The sequence below is a fragment of the Fundulus heteroclitus genome, chromosome 17 (genome assembly GCF_011125445.2).
Source record: "Fundulus heteroclitus isolate FHET01 chromosome 17, MU-UCD_Fhet_4.1, whole genome shotgun sequence".
Taxonomy (NCBI): Eukaryota; Metazoa; Chordata; class Actinopteri; order Cyprinodontiformes; family Fundulidae; genus Fundulus; species Fundulus heteroclitus.
The window spans coordinates 12,725,283-12,747,689 of NC_046377.1; the positions used below are offsets into that span (position 1 = coordinate 12,725,283).

Sequence of the window (22,407 nt, forward strand, 5' to 3'; positions counted from 1 at the left end):
GTTCAACATTGAACAGTAAAAAAAAAAAAAAAAAATAGACAAAAGTGGCACGATATGAGACTTGCAATGGCAGGACTAAAGATAACACAAGATGCCCCCCCCCCAAAAAACAAAAAACAAAAAAACAAACAAAAAAAAAACGTTTGGGGAAATGTTATGTGGGCTGAGGAGACAAAAGTGGATTTTTTTTTTAATGTGTGCATCCTGTTAGATTTAGCTTAAAACTAACTTTTCAACAAAAGAAGTCATACCGCCTCTTACACATTGATGGTGGGGGGCTGCTTTGCAATCATTTATTTGAATTGATGAAACCAGGAGTTCTGCTCTCTCCCAGAACATCCAGAAGGATATATCCAGCCATCGATTTGTGACCTTTTGTCCAAGTATGCTTTGGTTATGTAGCAGGACAAGGATCCAAAGCATGCCAGCAGGTTCACATGTGAATTGTTCAAAATTGAGTTACTGTTTTGGCCCTGTTAAAGTCCTGCTTTAAATTCAATTGCCATGATGTGTTTTGACTGTAAATGGGCTGTTTATGCTTACAAAGCTTCATAGATGGCTGAATTAAAGCAGTTCTGCAAAGAACAGTGGACCAGTAGTCTTCTTCTAGCATAAGAGACACATTGACAGAAGAAATCTGTAAGCAGGCAATTACTTTTTTAACAGCATATATAATATTCATATAACTGAATAACTGAAGAAATAACTGAAGAAAAGGGCTAAAAATAGCTCAGATCCTATGCATAACCTGTATGTCAAGGTTTGTATAGAATCTATACTGTAGATCCTCAGAAAGGTCATTTTTTTATGATTTATGTTTTTTGTCTTATTTTGTGGGAAAGGTGAGATATCGAAGGGAATCTGAGAGTTTTTAGCGGACCAGACAATTTTATGTTTGTTTGCACACAGCCATATAATTACTTGGCTGCTTCCTTACATGGAGTGAATCATAGCAGACACACACATTATGCTGTTAATGAGCATGTGAATCATTTGGCACACTTGGCAGCGGGAAAATTATAGAACACTGAATCCTCAAGGAAATCTATCCAGAGGAAAATTTGGGTAAAATAAAAACTAACATTTCTATATGTATTATCTTAACCTTTTTTTGCAGAGAGTATAATTTGTCTCCTGGTGAGAAAAACATACAGGCTTTTAACTATTTTAAAGCTTGCAATGATATATAAAAAGCATAATGAGATGCTTTTTAAATATCATTAATACCACATTCCACCATGGACAACCACCATGGACATCAATCTTTTAATTGTTTTGAATTTCAGTGATTTATTTGAACTATTTGTTTTTTGAGAACAAATTTGACTTGATTTTCACATATCTTCAGATGGGGGGGGATTACATATTCAAATATGTACAGACTGCACTAATAATATTTGTTTAAATATCCCTCAGCAGGTTGCACCTCTAAAAAAAGCTCTTTATAACTATCACAAAGTTTCTGGCACAATTCTGGACATATATTTGACTCTACTGGTTAGCTACAGGACACCAACATGGCTTTCAAGCAGAGACCCAGAATTTGTAAATGCTTTGACTTCATGACTTTAGCAAAGCTGTGTTCATGTTGTTGTTTTGAAGTGAAGTTGAAGAACTTAAAGGTAGTCCTCAACCTTTGCTCTTTAACACTCAGGTGACTTATGCAGTTTTGAAAAGTATGGAAGTATTTTATTTTATTTTTAGCTATTTTCCAGGTCTGGTTTTCAAGACTGTTGTCTTCATTTTCTAAAGGACAAAAATTAACATTGATTAATAAATATGGTGGTTCTTAGATTGATTATTATTCAAGTCTACTTTTGATTTACCCTTCACACAAAGTCTGAAACAAGTGTGACGTTTTAAAACGAGAAATGTGAAAGAACCCTGCCCCTACTGTCTGTCATGTGGCATTATCCCTGGCGGCTGAATGGTTGGGCCGCATGCTGCTGCCACTGCTAGGGCCTGACAGTTAGCGTAGTACTCTAGTGATTAAAAGCCTCCTCTTGACTCCTCAAAGCTTTTGTAATTGTGGCCAAATAGTTTAAGGTTTCTTGTTTAATGACAAACTTCACCAGCATGCATTTGGCTTGTCAATGTAGGCAGCTGTAGGTATTAGTCAGGTTTGAAGGCGTTTGTTTTGGACTCGAGACTTCTTTGTTGGTCAGTCGGGCTCTCATTCTATGGTGATATAAAACTGACTTAGCTCCTGACAGTGACACTGGTCTGTAAGCACATTTTAGTTTATGGCAGGCTGGAGCCTTGATGGTTTCTCATTTTTTCTTATTTCTAATCACGTTTCCTTAATCCGAAGCAGACTGTTTGGGTCTAGTGGTTAAAACATAGGCACAATTTATTCTAACACTATTAAACATTTGAAGACTGTCCTTTAAAATGGGTTCTGAGCCCAGAACCCAACCAATTCCCTGTAATTGTGATAAGTAGAGCGACACATGACTGTTTTATATAAGACTGGGGTAAAATGGGATTGGAGCTTAATCAGCATCTCATTTGTGCTGGCCAATGGTACTGAACCATGAAACAACAGTAATACAATTATATGTAATGTTGGAAGATTGAAATCTAATGACACTAATAACAATGTTCAAGTCACATCTAGACATATCACAGCTACTCATTCCAGTTAAGATATTTTTCAGAAGAGCTAATACACATGGTGGCTGTCACTTAGCTTAATTTCCCAGCATAAACTTGCCTGATTGGACTGCATCTGCTATTAGTTATTATTTTCATTCATCTGCCTTAATTATATACTCCCTGCTTCATTTATATATTTTACATATGATTGTTTCACCCAGTCTGTTCATTCTGCATTCCCTAACTAATGCTGGTCTCTTTTTGCTTATCAGGAAATGTGGCGGTAGTGAAGTCCTTTGTTCTGCTTGCATATCCCCGTTTGCGTTTTTATTACGATCATCTCTAGAACTGACCTGTGGAACTCTGTGGTTTTCATCAACTGTCTATCTTCTGCACTGCTTTTTGTAGATGATGACATTGTGTTCGTTTGCCAAGCAATAACTTGGTCCCCAAGTAAAGTTCAAAGGATGAGGATAATCTCAGATTTACATTAATCAGTTGGCAAGAAAATCCAAATCCAAATGAGTTGGAGATTTGCGGCATTTCTGCCCAGGATATAAATAAACCAACACTCCCATTTATCACTGATCATGTGTCCAGTAGCTGAGCTGTCTAGATGATATCACATTTTTGCTTTGCTCACATGGATCTGGGCATTTTACAGGTTAAGTAAAAATATTGCCTGGTTCACTGAGCAGAACAAATAAACCCTCACATAAATAAAATCTGGTCAGGATTTCTGTGCCATCTCGTCCTGTTCTTGGCCAGTAGAAATTTCCTTTAGCAGCCAGAAGCTTCTGCCAGTACAACACTGTGTTTATTGGTATGACGATTGGCTGCAATAACAGCAAAGGCTCAATATGCTGTTCTAAGAGTTTCTCCCATTTGATTATATTTTTTATATACTGTAGAGCAAGCATTTACTTTTAAACTGTGTATGTGTATGTGTGTGGGTGTCCACATGTTTAATGAAAAAGAAAATATAATTAGTCTTTTAAAATAGTCTTTCAGATTGTCAGTCAGTGATAAGATTCAGTAACTTGGAGCAGCAATAACTTAAATGCTATACACAGTCAAAGTTGGCTGGTAGTTGAGATTTCTGGTGACTTGCACGTATTTATATAAAGGTTATTTATATATCCATAGGAATTTTCAACATTTCTTTTGCATTACCATAACCACAAATTTCAGTGTGCTTTACTTTATATTTTACGTGATAGACCAAAACAAAGTTGTGCATAACTGTTAAGGAGAAAAAGGAAATACTGTTTTTAAATTTTAGTGTGGCACACGTTTATTTTTAGATCCCTTTATTCTGATACCTTTAGATATAATCCAAGGCAAGCAGTTACTTCAGGATCCACCTGTGTGTAATTTGTTCTCAGTATAAATCCACATGTTCTGTGACAGACTCAGATGTTTGTTGGAAAACAAACAACACATTGGAGACCAGAGAACACAGGTAACAGGTCAGGGATGCAGTTGCAGGGACGGATAGAGTGTAGATAACTTGGAGGAGGAAGTTCACCTTCCGGCAGAACAACAACCCTGACCATGCAACCAGAGCTGCAATAGAATAGTTTAGATCAAATTATATTAATGTAACAGGATGGCCCTGTCAAAGTTCTGACCTACGTTTAATTGAGAATCTGTCAGGACTTAAAAATTAATCATCAAAACTGCTCTCCATCCAATTCAACTGATCATGGGTTATTTTGCAAAGGAGAATGGGCCAAAGAATATTTTAAGTTGTCCTCCTTGATAAAGTGCGTTAATGGTATCAAACAGTGGCTCTGTAACAACTTCTTGAACTCCGATAAGACAAACACTAATCATCACCCCATGTCAACCAAATAACAGAAATCAAGCAATTTCTGGGTGTATTGGCCTCCTCTGTCAAACCAAGCCTCGGAAACCATGGCATCATTTTTGATTCTGCCGTGTCAATAGAGTGTAATTTTAATGGATTAATCCAAAATAGTTTCTTTAAGATAAGAATTATTTCTAAACTTTGAAATTTATGGTCAAAAGCTGAATTTGTTTCATCTCGTCTTGACAATTTTATCAGCCTTTTTATGTATTTTAAAAAGAACTACAGTTAGTGCAGAATGCTGCTGCAAGGTTTTTAACCAACACAAGAAAGAGAAGGCACATTATTCCAGTTTTAATCTTATTTCAGGATCAGAGAGGATTGGTCTTTTCAAGCTGTGGCACTCAGACTGTGGAACGTGTTGCCTTCATCTTTGCATAGTCTTGACCCTGTTGGTACTTTTAATAAGCAGTTGAAGATCCATTTGTTCAGATTGGCTTTAGTTTATTATGGAATGTTGTATTTATGCTATTTTTCTATTTAAATCATTTTTAATGTTTTGTGTTTTTTTATTTTGGTTATTTTTACCTTGAAACACTGTGGTGTTCAATCCTGTGTAAGGGGCTATATAAAGTTACCTTATGTACAAAAGCTTTAGCCTTTAGAAAGAAAATGCTGGTACAAAGTATTGACACAGGAGTGTTAAATAAAAGGGTTCAAAAAAAAAAAGTGAAAACCCTTGAATATTTTCTTCCCACTTTACAAAACTGTGTTGATCCACCATATGCAAAAAAACTAAAATTTCCTTTCTAAGGTTGTGGCTTTAACATGATAATCCAGATTTGACAACCTTAAACACCTGATCTATAATTCTTTTACATCACACAAAGTTTTCAGTTCATTTCAAGTTTTCCTATTGTCTAGTAGCCTTTCAGTGCTTTCATGCGTGCCTATCTTCATTATTAAGCTCCTACTTTGACTTCTAAGACACATGATGGATGTTGTTCTTTGTGTCAAAGTGAATTATTGAGATAAACATCACTGCTGCACTCTGTCGTACAGTACTGCAACCTATCAGAGGTCTGAGAGTGTTTTTAACCATTGAAAGAAAATTTAAAATTAAGTGTTTGGGCCTTTGCTTCCTTAATTCAGTAGAGAAGTAAAACAGATAAGGAATCAAGCTAAGCCTGATTTATTCTCACATGTGAGCAATATGTTAAGTTTTCTTGGCTATTTGTACATTTAGCAAAGAAAGCTTCTGGCACGGAAATCATCCTGAAGTGCCAGTGCTCTCCTGCCAAGGCAACTTTTAAAGCCAGCTCTGTTCCATCGGTGATGCAGGAACTATGTGATGCAAAAACCTTTGCAGCAATCGTCTAAAGCAAGAGAGCTTATTTTTAACTTTTACATTTGGCATCCATTATGTCACCCAGCATTTCACTGTTGTGTATTTATTATGAACAGCGGTATTGGTTCATTTCTCATCTTGATTAAAACCCACAGTCCTTTCCTTCTATTGCCAACAATACTGATGACATACAAATGTAAATACATTCTGCTGCCTTCATTAAAAGTTACCTTACATGGTGACTGTCACCACCCCTCTGTTTTTTACCCTTCAGAGACCACTTCTCTTTCTTTATCTCTCTCTTTACTCAACCATGCGCCTACTTTGCTCTGTAATCTACTCTGCTATTGGGTGTCAGTGAAGATGAATTGACCTGAGGCATCGTATTAACAACAGACCTGGCAAGGCGCTCTTGGACCAACTACCACACGCCCCTGAGTGGGAAAGTGGCTCAAAGCCACCTATATTTTTACACACATATGGATTATTGTATATGCGGACGCTTCATCCCAAAGGTCACTTGAGCCCCTCTCCTGTCTGTTTTTCATGAATCAACATGATAGTATAAGGGTTTCTTCATTGGGAGTACATATTGTTCAAATTCACAATTTTTGGCTCATTTTAGATACTTTTCCCGCAGAACTTTAGTTTTTATTTTAATCTTTTGTACAAACATATCTTAAATATTTCAGAATTGACCAAAGTATAACTAATTTGCATGCTTTTCGGTTTAGATGGTAATACCAGAATATTCTAGGGCATATTTTGGCAAGTTGTTAAACACAAACCCTTTCAGTGAACAGCTCCATCGATCAGAATGAGACAAAAGTCCTTAAATAGTGCACCTTTAATCAAGGACTGTGGCTAAGTCTTTGCCTAGGGCTGCAATTTCCCTTAATTGCCAAGTGGTTTCAAACCACTGATTGTTCATTGGTTTACACTTTAGATTTGTTGTTGCAGAGGTTTACCTCAAAAGTGCATCTCGACCTCTTGTCCAATCTTTGCAGGGATAGGCTTCATCCTCCCATCAGTTGGCATCTCAGTCCTAACAGAATTTCATATGGATGGATGGATCTATGGATCTATCTTTGTATAAAAATACATATAAAGCTTCACCCAGAATCTGTAGGCTTTCCTTAAATCAACTGATGCAAATCTAAATGTGTTTTTTCAGAATTGCCATTAAACGCCAGAATTGATTGGCTGTTCAAAATCTAATGACTCAAAGTCCAACCCATTCAAAAATTACTTCCTCCAGAGGAAGTAACAAGAAAGTAAAAAAAAAATCTTCAATCAGACTAGACTGTCTTATGACAAATTAAGTAAGCTAAACCTAAAAAGTAAAAGTACCAGCAGCAAGCAGATAGATAGATAGATAGATGTAAACAATTGAAATGAAAAACAATGTAACAATGTAATGGTATGGTATGTAACAATATGGTACCAATAGCAGATCCATACAAGAATCTCAATTGTGTACTGCTGTTTAAAACCTCTCTACCTTATAGTTTCGTGTAGTATGCAATCAGAAACACAAGCTTAATAATAATAATAATAATAATATTGTAATTGCAGGAAGCATTCCAGTGAAATTTGTCCTCTGCATTTAACCCATCCCTTAGGGAGCAGTGAGCTGCCACTGTGCAGCGCCCATGGAGCATTCTGGGGCTAAGGGTCTTGCTCAGGGACCCAGAGTGTGTCTTCTCTGAGAGTTCCAAAAATTCAGCAATTTCTTTCTGTGTCTTTGAAAGTTGCCATATTGATAGAAGCCAGATAAATGGCTGAGAGGCATTTCCCAGAGAAGATTAGAGAGTGATGCTGGGCAGGCTGAGGTAGGGATGGGGAGTAACCGGTTGCAAGTAAGAGAAACGCCTTGCCATAAAAGGTAGGGTGTATGTCCTTTAAAGTATGTGTAATTTTCTTAACCAAAAATATTTTCCCATCTACTGGCACCCGATTGGGACAAAAGCAGAAAAATTTGGAATCTTGTATGAAAAAGAAGATGATTAAAAATAATTTGGAAAGTGTGTGATATCAATCTTAATCTTCGAATATGTCACAGGTATATTGAATCTTCTTCTAACCAAATACATGTGTAGCATGGAATTACTGGGAAACTGTTTTATGTTTTAGACAACAGAGTTTTTAGCAGCATGACATGCATATTACTGAAGAGCAGTGCAAACATCCGGACTTAAACATGCCTGACTATGTTGTAAAAATGTGGGACTTTCAGCTGCTTTCATTCACTGCAGCTGTGTTTTACACTATCATGGCATTGCTCTCCAATATACTAAGTGTCCTGGTGATGCAGTTGTAAGTAGAAATCTGAGGGCTGATGAGAGTAACAATGCTGGTCAGAACGGGTGCAGAAATTATAACTACCTGAATGCTGTTAGATTTGTAGTGTTTTCAATCACAGCTTTTGTCACAAGCCATAATTTTTAACCCAGTTTTCTGTGTGGAGTGCTGGTTTGTTTGTTCTCTCTGCTACTGCTCGGAGCAACTTTTGTCTGCATTTTCACCTGCTATGTGGTCACTATTTTTCATTCTTTCACACATTTTGGCATATGTCACAACTTCAAAGCTAAAAAACAATTTAGCAATTGTGAACTTCAAGCCAGAATGTAATTATAAAGAAAAGTGGGATAAATGATTAAATATGTCCTTTAAAATACCCTAAATTATTATAAACAAGGAAGAAACTAAAAAGATGCAACTATATTGACTTCTTTTGATTGCTGATTGTGTGCAGAAAACAGGACAATTGAATAGAATAGATATTCAGTTAAGTCAGGTAAAGCAAGACTGGTCATCACAAATTTAAAAGATACACGAGTAGCAAATTCTTTCTCCAATACATTATTAAAGATTCAGAATGTCATTGGATTTCTCACCAAATCAGCGCTTCAAAAAATATTCTAAAGTCCTTTTGGCTCCATGATCCCATTATTCTGCCATATAGATCACCATCTTTCATTACTGAGAATAAAGGAAAAATACAGCATTTTGAATTCATGTTTTTAAACTCTCACACAGACAGGCACAGAAACAAGTTTTTTTCCTTGTCTCTCCACTATGAATGATTTAGTGAGTGCGCCTCCAACAGGGCCGCTCAAGAGGGCTCGGAAACTAGGTTAACTTGAGGTAGACTCCGCTGACTTGAAAGGTCCGCACATAGACTGAATGTCAACAGCATCTATTTCCATTTATAAGAAACAGGCCGGACTTTTAACCCTTTCAGCTCAGTTCCTGCGCCATTGCAGTTTTGATCACCCTTATTCCATCTTTAACGGGACTTTTGGATTCCACAAAGAAAAGAAACCGTGTTAGGCCAGATGTTTTGTTTTCGTTTTTTTTTTTTTTTGATTCTGAAATCAGTACTAAGCCCATTCAGTGTGAAGCTTACAATGTACAGTTGTATTTCATAACTATGACATGCTTGTGCCCAAGCACATGCCTCGGTTTGCAACCTTGATGTCCGAAAAGATACAGTGAGAGACTCGTCTATGAAAAAAGGAGAGTATGCTGAGACAGAGGAAGACAAGGGAGGGAGGTTGAGTCATCATCATTTTGTCCAATCCCCTCACTCCTGCCTGTTGCTTTGGTAACATGATGTCAATGCAGCCTCTGTCAACTCCTCAGAGGTTTGTGAGTTTTTGCACAGACTGTGTGTGCGCTCTTGTGCAACTTTGGGGTTGAAAGGTTTTCTTTAATTGTTCAAATGATTACAAATTACAAATTGAGTGTCTGCTTTTAGTATGTAAATATTCTATTCTTCTGCAGTTGTGCATCTATAAATTTTCATTGACCTTCAATGTCAAAGTCGTGTAAATTTAATCGCATTACTTACATGTGTTTTGTCTTCTTTTGTCACGCTGCAACCACAAACGCTGTGTATTTTATTGCCATTTTATTTGCTACAGTAGCACAAATTAGTGTGTAATTTAAGTGTATAGAAAACGACATACACATAAAGATCTAAAATGTGTGGCACACATTTATATTTAGCCCCCTGAACTCAAATTTTTGCAAATTCTCAGTGTGATTATTATGTTGACTTTGACTAAAACCATTTTACTACATGAGTATACTCTATTCTAAACTGATCCATTTCCAGTGTTTTGCTGTTTCTAACAGGTTTTCTTTCATTATTGCCCTGTATTTATCTCCAGAAAGAAATGCTGAATAAATGCTTCTGCACAGCATGATGCTGCCTCCACCATGTTTTCTGGTAAAAAGGGTTAATTTCCCCTTTCTAGGATGACTATTGGCTAAATGTGTTTTGTCTAAGGGTAAATGGGCATTGAGGCGTTGGCTTTTTAAGCAAGTCCTCCTCTTTAGTAAACACACTGTTGTTGAAAGGAGCAACCCCCTTTGCACAAGGATAAAACATCCAGCAAAATTTGTTTCTATCAGTCTATACAATATTTTCCCATAAGTCTTCATCAAAGGGATCACAAAGATGCGGCCAATGACACAAAAGGCTTTTCTCTTTTCCTTTTTTTTTTTTTTTTTTATCAGCAGGGGTTTTGGCCTTTGGGCTCTCCCATGAATACCGTTTTTTTTCCCAATCTCTTTTCTATTGTTAAATTGTCAACACTGGACTTAACTGACCAAAATAAGGCCAGCAGTGGTTTAGGTTGTTCCATTAGGTCTAATTTAACCTCCTGGATGACTCATCAGTGAGCTATTTCAGTCATTTTGGTTTGTTGGTTGGCCACTCCTGGGAAGGTTCATCACTGTTCCAGGTTTTCTCCGTTTGTGGATAAAGGCTCTCACTGGTCATGTTTCCGTCAACATTTCTTTAATACGTATTTTGAAATATCACATTAGAAAATATTGATGGAAATATCAAAATGCTAAATAACTTCCTCCTTTTTTGAAGAGTTTTTATTCTTGCTTGAGGTGGTCCTTGGCTTTTCTGAAAAATAGTTAACGTGCAAAACAGGAAATGGAAACACATTTGTTGAATAAGTTCTGACTTGGCAAACATTTACCTCACATGACTGATCAGCTGAAACAGCCTCTTCCTGGATATTAAGTGGATAGAACTGCATTTCTTTCTCTACATCTATGGACTGCAAGTAACATCGCCAAGACTAGTTGACATGGTAGAACAATTACAACACTCTGTTCTTGTATTTCTTTAGATCAGGACATGACTTGTTGCTTTTTAGCCTACTTCCTGCTATCAGACAGGTTTTAAGTCTGATTTCTTGACTTTATAGGTCAGGCAGTAATCAGGTATCAGTTTGGGTAGCTAAATTTGGTTGATTACAAATAATGACTTAATGTGGGCGGCTGTTATATTTTTCTATAATAAGTCCGTTATTATAGTGATTTTCCCTTGAGGTCATCGTTTGAAAGCTTTTTGTATTATTCAGGTTATTTTTGTTTGAAATAGAATTCTGTTTGATCTGCTTGACAGAACAAGCAAAAACAGAAGATAGTGGTAAGGGAGGGAATACTTTTTCAGAGCCCTATAAATGGAAATATGTAATGTCAAATCTTAGGGGAAAAAAAATGTTCAATTAAATTATGTGAGAACAGAGCATTTTCCTGATAATTTCTCTGCATACATTTTGAAAATGCATAGAGACTCACTGGACTGTCACATTCGCAGATAAAAAGAAGTCATGTGGGTTTTTTTTTTTTACTAAGCCGTAATGGTTTTGCCTTGATAAAATGTCTCACTTTTCCATGGTAACCTGCAGTAATTACAGGAGCATTATCTCTTCACGAAGGCAAGGCAAAGCAACTTACATAACCTTTTAGAAACCTTGAAGAAGATACAAAGAAAGGTTTAATTGTACACAAGCGTTGAGAAAAGAAAAAATAGCTCTCAACTGCTGCTTCCATCTTCTGACAATGATTTGACATTTGCAGCTACAAACTGTAATAATGTGTTTTTGAGCCTGACAGACAAAAACGACACAAATGACATTTGTAACCCAGAAAGATATCATTGGCGCACGTTTGTTTCGATCCGACCATCTCCTTGACAGTTTTGATGGTTGTGAGATTGTGTACACGGCAGAACAAATAAACAGAGTGAGACATTGTACGAGAAGACATACATTTGACATCTGTTGAGATAAACAGTAATTTTCTTGCCCACAGTCACTTCAGACAAAACACACTCACATTTAGGATTTCAAACAAGGCTCAAAGGTCTTTCAAAGCATCTTTTCAGAAAGTCTGTTGTTGTCTTACAAGCCACATAGAGCTTTAATTTGAGTTAAACTGTAAATGTGATGAAGAGAAATAGTAATGCAGTGTGTGTGTGTGTGTGTCATATATGTGTGTGTGTATGTGCGTGCGTGTGTGTAAGCAAATTCTTGAGTTCTTTTAAAGTAATAAATTAACTTAAGAAAGAGCAGCCGAGTTCTGTAGCACTAACTCCTAACCGCTCCTTACACTATCCTTCAACAGATAAAGTCCTTTGCAGACATTCACCATGTTACGTCCATAAACCTAAATGTGCTTTATTGGGTTTTATGTGTCAAAGCACAGACCAAATCGTGACGTGTAGTGGAAATATGTTCTTAGACCCCGTAACTCTTGTCTACACAGATACGAACATTATACATTTTCATAAAGGATTAAAAAAAACTGTGTCCACAAGAGAGGATGCTGCACAACTGAGAAGGTTGTGGTAGGTATGCCGGGCCCATTGGTGGTGCTGTGACACGGTCAAAGAAACATCAAAGAAACGCGGGCATGCACAGGCAACTCATGAAGTAAACGCAGCACCATGGTGGGGGTCAGAGGCAGGGGACATGCTGTGTCACGTGGGTTCATTAGAGAGGAAGAGTCCAACGACGCTACTAACAGGCATAATAAAGCCACAACACCGGCCTAGAAGCTGCCAATGAACATTCGAGATGGCAGACAATATAGATTTCCTATGGAAAGACAACGAGGTTTAACTGTTGCTTAAGGTAACTTTAAATCATAGCCATGGCTATATGGCACAGTCAAAACAATACTCCACTATCCGCCATTTCTTTTCTTCTTTCGCGGTTAATAAAATTGTAGGGAGATGTAATGCTGTGCCTGTGTGCATTATTTTTCTACAGATTTTTGTCATACTAAACATGAGCCAGGGATTCTCTCTAAGAAGTTTGTTTTTGTCTTTTTACACGACAACAGAAACCAGGACGTAATGGAACTGTTCCATTGTTGTATAGATTAACAATACAGACACAACCAGACTGTTACTGTTTCATCAGAAAACATCATGTAAGTGATTTCCAGATGTGCAATTGAAACAGTTTAAGGCCTAGAGAACCTTGGTGAACAAATGGCATCATGAAGAACAAGAAACAGCAGTTAGGCCAGGGATCCAGTTAAAAGTAATGTTAGGTTATTAAACAAAACTTCAAGCTTGGAATTTCTCATGGAGAACTGTTTAATGTATCATATGAGTGAAGGTCTATCCGGTCACAAAACATTACAAAAAGTTCAAGGGGTTTAAATACTTCATCTATAATTTATTTTGGTGACTTTGCTCACCATAGTGTTTGTTTCTCCTTATAATAATACATCAATGAACCATAACATGGAACAATGAGAAGTGAGCACCTATGTATGTATATTCTAATAAGAATATTATTATTATTATTACAGTGTTGGGGAAAATGTAACCTGCTTATTGTTATTACTCATGCAGGTTACAGGCACAATAAAGAGTCGGGTAAACCTTGGCTTCAGATTCTTTAGGTTATATTTGAAAGCAGATGTCATTGGTTGGATGCAAACAGATCCCAACCAGCAAGCTCAAAAGTATTAAATTGTTTTGTTCATTGCTTTTCTTGTTACGTTTTCACTTTGAATCACTTGTGAGCATGAATCTCCTATGTTTTATTTGAAAAAGTATCCCTTTTTGCGTTTATCTGATTGTTTTTATGAGAGAGTATGAAATATGCTCAATTATAATAAGAAAAACTAGTTTCCTTGGTTAAAATAACTACACAACGATCCATTGTATTTAAACACAAGATCAAGATAATGCAATATTTAAACTGTTACCAAAACTAAATTCATTAGCTAATCTAATTTATAGTGCAGCAATTACATGTGTTTCTAAAGATTAGAATCACATAATTACTTTAGTCAGTTTATCAGATATTTGAAAAGCTGCATGACTTTCTTCTTGATGTCCCTGCTTTTTAGAGCTCTATTATCGCATTTAACCAAAAGTCATCTTGCGTATCACCCACCGCCCTTCACTCTTCGCCTTTTGCATTTCACTTTTTGTCTGCATGCAAAGACTTTAGTCAGAAAATGAGAAATTGGTGTTTACTGTGCTCAAGGAGAAACATTTGGTCTCCCCCACTTTGTAATTAAAGCCCACATTGAGTATAAGTCAAAAGTATACAGAACATAACATCAATAAAATCAATCCCGTATCATCTCCTTTGCATTTTATCATTTCCTTTCTTCGCTCTTGTCTCTTTATCTCTGTGTTACTTTTCCTCGACCTATTTGATCTAGCTCTAATACATCAGTTAATCTCTGCCTGTGATTACAGTATCATTGCTGCATTGGCAGCCCTTCCTTTGACTTTCCTGCAAAGGACTCCTTGTAGTCTTATTTCCTATTTTACCACCATCTTTACAGTGCCTTTTACACATGTTATGCCACAGCCACAAGATGGATTTGTTATTTGTATAGGAATTTATGTGAGAGACAAAACAATTGATTTTTAATTGATTTTACAAAAGTATTAAAATTAGTGTGGGGTCCAACTGTATATAGGTCATCTGCAGGGGCGGTGCTAGCCATTTGGGTGCCTTAAGTGCAAATGCGTTGTGGTTCCTTGTGGTGCCAATGTGGGTACAGACTTCTCCCACCTGCAGCTTCTGTAAATGGGCTCCTTGGCTGCTTCTCTGATCAATGCTCCTGCTTATCTAGTGTCCCTCTGGGTAAGCATTCTCAAATGAATGGATTTAACAGTGGTCTGTGAGGTAACTGAAGCTTAAAGTATTAGTTTACATCAGATTTTATTTTGGGGTGTCAGAGTAAAAGGGGGAGAATAGAAATCCCCACCACACTTTATATATGTTATTAGTAGAAACATGTTTAAATAAAATATATTTCCTTTAAGTTCAGAATTGTGCAATACCATGTTGATATGTCACATAGAAGCCCAATAAAACACATTAAAATGTGTTGTATTAAAATGAGAAAATGTGTAAAAGCTCAAGGGGTATGAATACTCTACCTTTGCTTTACACATCCACCCTAAATTCATACTGCAGTTTATAGTTTGCTGGGTATGTGAAAGAGTAAGAATGCACTGACCTCCACACTGGTGCCTTTATTGTCTGTGCCCCGTCCTTGTTTATTGACTCCACCATTGTGTCACTTTTGTTTATCGACTCCTATTGTGTGTGTGTTTCGATATATTTAATCTGTATTCCAGGGCTGTGCGGCAACACTTGCTCTTTCCACTGGTCATTTGACACAAATTGACCTTCTGTGCAACCTCATCACCACACACAAACTTGTTCAATGAAGTCAGAGATGTGTGAACATGAACTAGCACCCGTTTTTAGACCTCTCTGGCCTCAAATCCTGCATGGCTGTGAACATACGGTGAATGTCAGAGGATCAGCGTATAAGATGATGTGTCAGCTGCAGATTAAAACAACCTGAATAACTCTTGCTCCACTCTTCACTGTCAAGCTTATACAAAAATACTGAAGGCTTTCTCTAAAACCAGAGTTGTTTTAGCATACAATTAGGATGCTGAGTCAGTCTGATGACAAAAAATGTGGGTTTTCTGCAATGGATCAAATTTTTCAGGTTAGATTTTTGAATATTCATTGCATGAAATTGTAACAAATTCTAATTTTATTTATCTTAACTATAGATTAGTATGCTATCAAAAATGTTCTATATAAGAAAAAAGATTTATAACATAGTATGTGCTCATGGTTCTTCAGCACTGATGTGAGGGGGCAAGGTTGAATAAAACAATTCATTTTTTCATTAGTCCTATTGAAAGTATTCAATGGTGATTGGCAGCTCACGCTAATTACACCTCAGACTGGGAGTAAACAAAATGTGCTTACGAACAATAGCGCTCTCATTTTCTCCCTGATGCATCCAAGGTTTTGGTGTACTAATTTAAAAGCAAAGTGAACGCGTTTGCAAGCGTACACATAATGTACTTATTTAAAAAAAGGCATTGATTAGTGCACACACATCCACGCAGTGTTGGCTTTAATTAGATTTGAACTAGCAGCCTCTAACTGGAAGGAGGAAAAAGCAGATTACTGCTGCCCTCTATAATGGCCTTTTGAACAATTAATCTGAGATTGCAGCGGCAGGGAATGACTTCAGGGTCAGCATCACCATGAAGGTGAACAGATACAAAAACTGTTTTTATGGGCACGGTAGAAAATTTTTCTTCATCCATTTTCTGCATTGGTGAGGAAAGCAGATAAAATATGAACCTTTTGCTTTTAATAATTTGTGAATTTTGATCCCTGGGCTTTAAATACCTTGAATCTTAATGAGTAACCCTCCAGTTTATCTGTCCTTACCTCCAGTAGCAACAGATAAACAACCCTCCAATCAGACAAACACCTTTTCCTGTCTGTGACTGATTACAGACTGATTATAGCCACGACTGATTTTCTGAAGATTGGATGAAAGGAGGACACAGAAGGGAGAAAGCAGGCACAGATGAGCCACAGTACACATCTTATGATAGAACATGTTGCCTAATGTCTAAAATAATGAGATCTGCGTGCTGTTGTACTATAGCTCATCAACAAATGGCATTTTCTAATACCAATTAAAATTGATGTTCAATTGTTAGGCTAAATCTTCCACCTATAGCTTTCAGTCTAAATGCTTGATGGCAATAAAAGAATGGGAAATCCTTCCTGAAAAAAGGTTGGTTTTGAAAGGTTTTAATTGGGTGAGGGGGGGGTGTATTAAAAACAAAGGAAAAATAATTTTGCGCTCATTCATACGTTTGTCTTTTTGAAAATGGTGCTTTGGAAAAATTTTCAAACAAACATCTTAAACATTGAAATTGTGGGTGCGCTTGTGGCGTAGCAGGTAGCACGACCCATGTTTGGAGGCTTTTAGTCCTCAACACGGATGACCTGGGTTCGAATCCGACCCGTGGTCCTGTGCCACATGTCTCTCCCCCTCTTCGACCCTCTTCCTGTCAATAAAAGCAAGCCACTAGAGTCACAAAAAAATAAAAAATAAGTAAAAGGCTATAATGGCCTTTTGAACAATTAATCTGAGATTGCAGCGGCAGGGAATGACTTCAGGGTCAACACCACCATGAATTTGAACAGATACAAAAACTGTTTTTATTGGCACAGTGGCCATGGCCATGAAGTAAGCATTGTGCTGTTTACTTCTATTGAAACTCCAAAGAAACCATAATTACTAAAATACTCTCAGTACTTTCTCAGGCTCTCTTGCGGTCAACATTTTCTTCTTCTCCCTTGCACCTGACCGTGGTTTGTAGAGTCAACAATGAACGAGTGTGTCGTCTGCACATGCTATCAAGCTTAGGTACAGGGACTTGGAAAAGTATACACGCTCTTCAACCCTTCAAGCAAAGAGTGGAATGAAGAGTATTAATGCCCAAAACAAAGCCTGAAAAAGTATAATAAAGTCAACTAAAAAAAGCTTTAGGAATAAAGTAATTGGCGATAGTTTAAAATGTTTCCAAAGTAATGTGCATATCAGGCTAATTGATGCTCCCAAAAGGGATGTTGCATATTTCTCATATACCTTAATGACCTAAAAGCGATGAACCAGAGTTATTAAACTTCTAAGATGTGTACAGTAAGTACCCTACAGTATATGTCTGTGAGGGGAGGTAGGAGTGTGCTGGCATATGTGTTTTGTGTATTGTAATCACCAGAGAAGCTTTTAAGTGGCTGCCCCAAAGCACACTGGGAGGAAAACGCTGAGTCTCTGATGCTAATATGAAGAGTCATATCTTTCCACACAGAGTAATGTGTATTTGCTGTGTACGTGTGTGGGTGGTATATACAGTATGTGTGCACTGGGAACTTACGCAATTACAGCTTCTTTTTTTCTCCCATTACCAATCTGACTGAAATGCTGACAGACATACAGCCCTAAGCTGACTTAAGCGAAACCCTTCGCCCCTGTGTGCATATTTCTGCGCGTGTGTGGGACATGTTCAAACGGACGCTAATTCCCGGCATTTTATGACTACCATGGTCGCGTTGCGGAGGCGGTGGAAACACGCATGCCGTCAAACACGCACACTGTCTAAGAAAAGGACTGTTTTAACAGTGCTGCGGAGGCTCTGAAGGCCAGTGACTGTAAAAGGATTTTTATAAGTTAAGTTCTGACTTCAGAGCTGATCTGCACCAAAGGACCTTCTCTACTGATCCAACCTGAGAGCAAGGATGAGATAACGTCTCCCATTCTCTGGCATTTATAACACTACTAATGTTCCCTTTCTGAAACACCTGATTTAAAACTTTAATTTGCTTTTTTACCTGCAGGGTAATAAGTAGTTAGCAAGTATCACCTAATTATACATGCAGTTACTTAAAGTGAGGGTTTCTTGTCATTCTTCAAAAGTCTGGAAAAATTTACTTTTAGCACTTTTTTTTTACTTTTTTTTTCTTTTTTTTCTTTTTTTTCTTTTTTTTTTACTTTTAGCACTTTTAAGCATTGTGCTGCTTACTTCGATGAATATCATCACGCTACAAATTTAGTTTACTAGTTTAGCCGTCAGTATTTTGGTTTGTGAGTTATAAATTGAACCAAAAGCTTAATGCACTCAAGAATCAAAAAGGGTAATTTCATTCACACAAATGGGACCTTTAGTTTGTTAAACTGGGTATGTTTAGATACCAGCAAGAAAAATATCAAACATGCTAATTTTATGTTAAAAACCAGAATAAAGATGTCAATATTTCCTATTAGATAGAGCCAAGCCAACAACAACTCTCTTTTGTTCCCAAATTTGTTGTAAATTAAAATATTAATAATAATTTTAATAATAATAAATTCTTACAACTGTGAATGCATCATCAAGGTTTGTGTTTTCTGCTCAGTGACAAAAGTGTCACAAAAAACTTTGTGTGGAAACATATTGTTTAGCAGCGCTGCAAAGAATTTCTGTTTCACCGTAACACACCTGGGTTTATTTATTGCAGTCAAATCAAAATAGTTATCTCCTAGTTCTGCTGTATCAAAGCATCGTGTCCGATCATATAAGAGTTGCAGATCAGCTGAGTTCATTTGGGCCAGCTTTTAATGCACAGAAACACCGTTGTGTAGCGTTTTCATCTCTAACAGCTGTGTTCTAAGCTCACACCTGTATCATGGTTTGAAATCCTGTACTTTAATTCCCCATCAACCTTCCTTACCTCTCAACATTTTTCTTGCTGTATTATTAAATTATGGTTGCCACTGCATATATTAATGTCATGCGGTGACAATTTAATGATTAAATTGTACATAACTAATCTCACCACTATGTTGGTGTCTTTTTTCATATCTCCACAGCTGTTGGGGTTCAGATGACACTGGAGCTGCTTGAATCCAAGTTTAGAGCCATTGCTGCACAGGTAAGACCATTCAGATGACACACTGTCAGTAATATTTCAGAGATGCGACCAATCTGATCAAATATGGTTTTTGATACTGACGTCAGGCCTCCAATCCATACGCTGATCCAATATCCACAGCTCTTTGTTAGTCCACATCATATTTTAGATTTACCACATTATTTAAATCTGGGATGAATATCCATAGTTTTTGTTTACGGAAGCCTGTTGCCCTCTTTTGAGATATGTTTGCCTGTAGAGAGAGTGAAAAAATACAACATTAGTATATTTGATGTGTTGTGCAAATGTTTATAGCAGTGAGAAGTATGTTGGATACAAAAAGTTGCCTTTGTTTATTCAAGTGGTTTTAAACCTCAATCAGATATGGAATATGTAGGTAGGATTTGGAAATGTTTATGGTCTGTTGGAAGACTTAAATACAAGGTAAGAATATTTACAATGTAGGAAATCATGAAAAAAGAGTTCCACACATGATTCCATACACTTTACTTTGCAAAATTCTTTTAATAAAGCCACATTGGACGGTCATGTCACATCTTCTGGATGGGCTTTAATGCTGGACTTTGACAAGGCGACTCCAAAACTGTCATTTTGTATTTTAAGCCATACAAAGGTGGACTTTTGGGTTATTCATGCTGTTAGACATGTTTAATTAAATAGTTAAATTAATTTGTTGATTCTATAACACAGACTGTAATCAGGCCTGGGCATGACTACTGGAAGAAATAAAAATCAGTGGTTATTCCTAGTGGTGTATTATATTTAAATGTATTAATTCACCTTAACATTTAAGTCCCTGTGAAGGTCTAGATGTTGATTTTAGTTACCTTTTCGGTATTCTCAACTCTTCTGGGAAGGCTGTCCACAAGGTTTTGGAGTGTTTATGGGATTTTGTTACCATTGCTGTAGACGACATGTCTCTATTTTTATTCATGAAAATATCTATATATGTTAAATATATATATATACACTAGTGTAGTAATATCATTATTTCTTCTCTATTAGCAGATATTCAGAACATTTAGACTTAGTTTAGCCTAATGTACTACTTCATCTCACTGCTCTCGCCAATAAGGAAGTGCTTACCATGGCTAAAAGACCATATGTATAAATCAACTAACCATTAAAGCAGTTAAGTGACATTCACGCTCTGCACAGAGCTGCACAAATAGCCGTAAGTGAAAGATGTAAGTAACCTTCCACATCTTCAGGAGAAGTTACCTAATTTGCCGTAAAGGTTTTTTTTGCAGCAGCAGGTGTTTGATGGTTTGGTCTCTCTCCTCCTCTGCTCCCATGGCTGTAAATGGCAACAGTTAAAATGCCATTTAGAGCTTCTGGCTAGCCATTAGGTGATGGATAGCTACTGCAGTGTGGCTCTGTGGGTGGGTGAGTTTATGTTTGTGTGTCAGGGCATGCGTGTTCCTGTATGCATACATTGGTGTGTGTTAGAGCTGTGAAAAAGGCAGTGTCTTATGTGTGTCTGTCAGTATTATGTGTCAGATTATCAGTGACCATATGCTGCACCATCTGCGCCAGTGTGGTCATTACGTCCATCTAATGGAACAGATTTTATTTCTGCTTAATTTGTCTGATATAAAAACTTATTCCAATCCTTCATAATTTTGTACCGTCTTCTTCCTCATTTTCCACCATTTATTATTTTAATCAGTCTCCTCCTTTTTCAGATTAACCCCTTTCCTCATTTCCTCCCTTTCATCCTCTTTTTCTTCCTAAGCCTGCTTATGTAATCATCTTATCTTCCTGTCATGTACTTTCATAAGGCTTGTACACTCGCTGCATGTGCTTCTTTGACCGGTGTGTGCAAATGCATAAATGTGCGTGAAGAGCTCGACAGTAGTTTATTTTGGGTATTTTTCTTGTTCCATTAAGCATTATGTCACTGCACATACAGTGCCAATTTATAGAGCAATCACTGGGCAAAACGGGAAAAGAACTGCATGTATTCATAGTGTCTAGAAAAACCATTGTAAGCTGTTTAAATGTTTGACATTTTTTCATGTCAAAATGTATTTTGCTAGAATATTTTGTCATAGACCTATGTAAAGGAGCACAAGATGTTGAAGTGGAAAATTAAGCATGATTTTAAATTTTTTGCATTTAAAATACAAAAAATTTAAAATAAAATGTTTTGTCTTCAGTCCCTCTTACTCAATATTTTATATTACCACCCTTGGCCTGCAATTACACTTCTAAGTTACTGGAAATACAGTATGCCTCAAATTTCCAGTGGGGATGTCAAGAAAACAAATAATTTTTTAACATAACTGATACTAAAATATTCATTTAATTTTGTCAAAGTGTCCTTTATTCGGTTTTGTCTCATGGAAAGTTGTAATACAATGTACAGTGCACTGTAGCTCTGACTGCATGTTGATGCATTGTTTTTCAAAAAGAAGAACCCTTGAAGTCTGTTGCAGTGTCTAGCAGCTTTTCTAAAAGTATTGCCTTTTTAACTTTGTTCCCATCAGCTATAACCAGCTTCACTGTCTCTGCTGAAGACCATGCCACCGTCATGTCAAATAAATCAGATCGTATGCAGGGTTCTCACCAGCTCATTTCAGCATAATGGGCTGTTACGCTTTCCTTTGTCGAAATTATGCTGAAAGTAGAGGGTTGGGCTCATCTCTATAATAATGCATTGTCGACATTAACATTTTAGCAGATTCTCTATTGTTTTCATGAATTACAGTTTAATGTCTCATTAGGTTTTCTTACAAATTTTTATTTCCACAACATCAATTAACTTTATATTATCACTATCAAAAGCCGCTTTGAATTTCTCCGGAGCATTTGGTAAAGCTACACAAAATACATTTAATATAATATGTAGAAACAAAACTGTAGCTGAGTGTATTTCCATTGATCCTCTAATTCCCCTTTAATTAATTGGATGAGGCAGTCCATATTCCTTTTAATTTAGTCCTCCATCATGCTTCGCTATTTGCCTGCATTTTAGAGGGAACATGCAGTCATTCCTCTCAGTCCTCTGAATTGTTCCTCATCCCAGGAGGCAGCGATGAGAAGCTGAGAGAAAGACT

The 22,407-nt window shown here is 36.9% G+C and overlaps 1 protein-coding gene across 2 annotated transcripts in view; it reads left to right on the forward strand.

Annotated features, from left to right (window-relative positions):
• The window catches only part of cacna2d4a (calcium channel, voltage-dependent, alpha 2/delta subunit 4a), a 130,532-nt gene that overhangs the window by 92,573 nt on the left and 15,552 nt on the right, over nt 1-22,407 (forward strand). For both annotated transcript variants that reach the window (XM_036148828.1, XM_036148829.1), the window contains one exon: nt 19,287-19,348. In XM_036148828.1, coding sequence (XP_036004721.1) covers nt 19,287-19,348 — 62 coding nt within the window. The remainder of the gene's footprint in view (nt 1-19,286; nt 19,349-22,407) is intronic.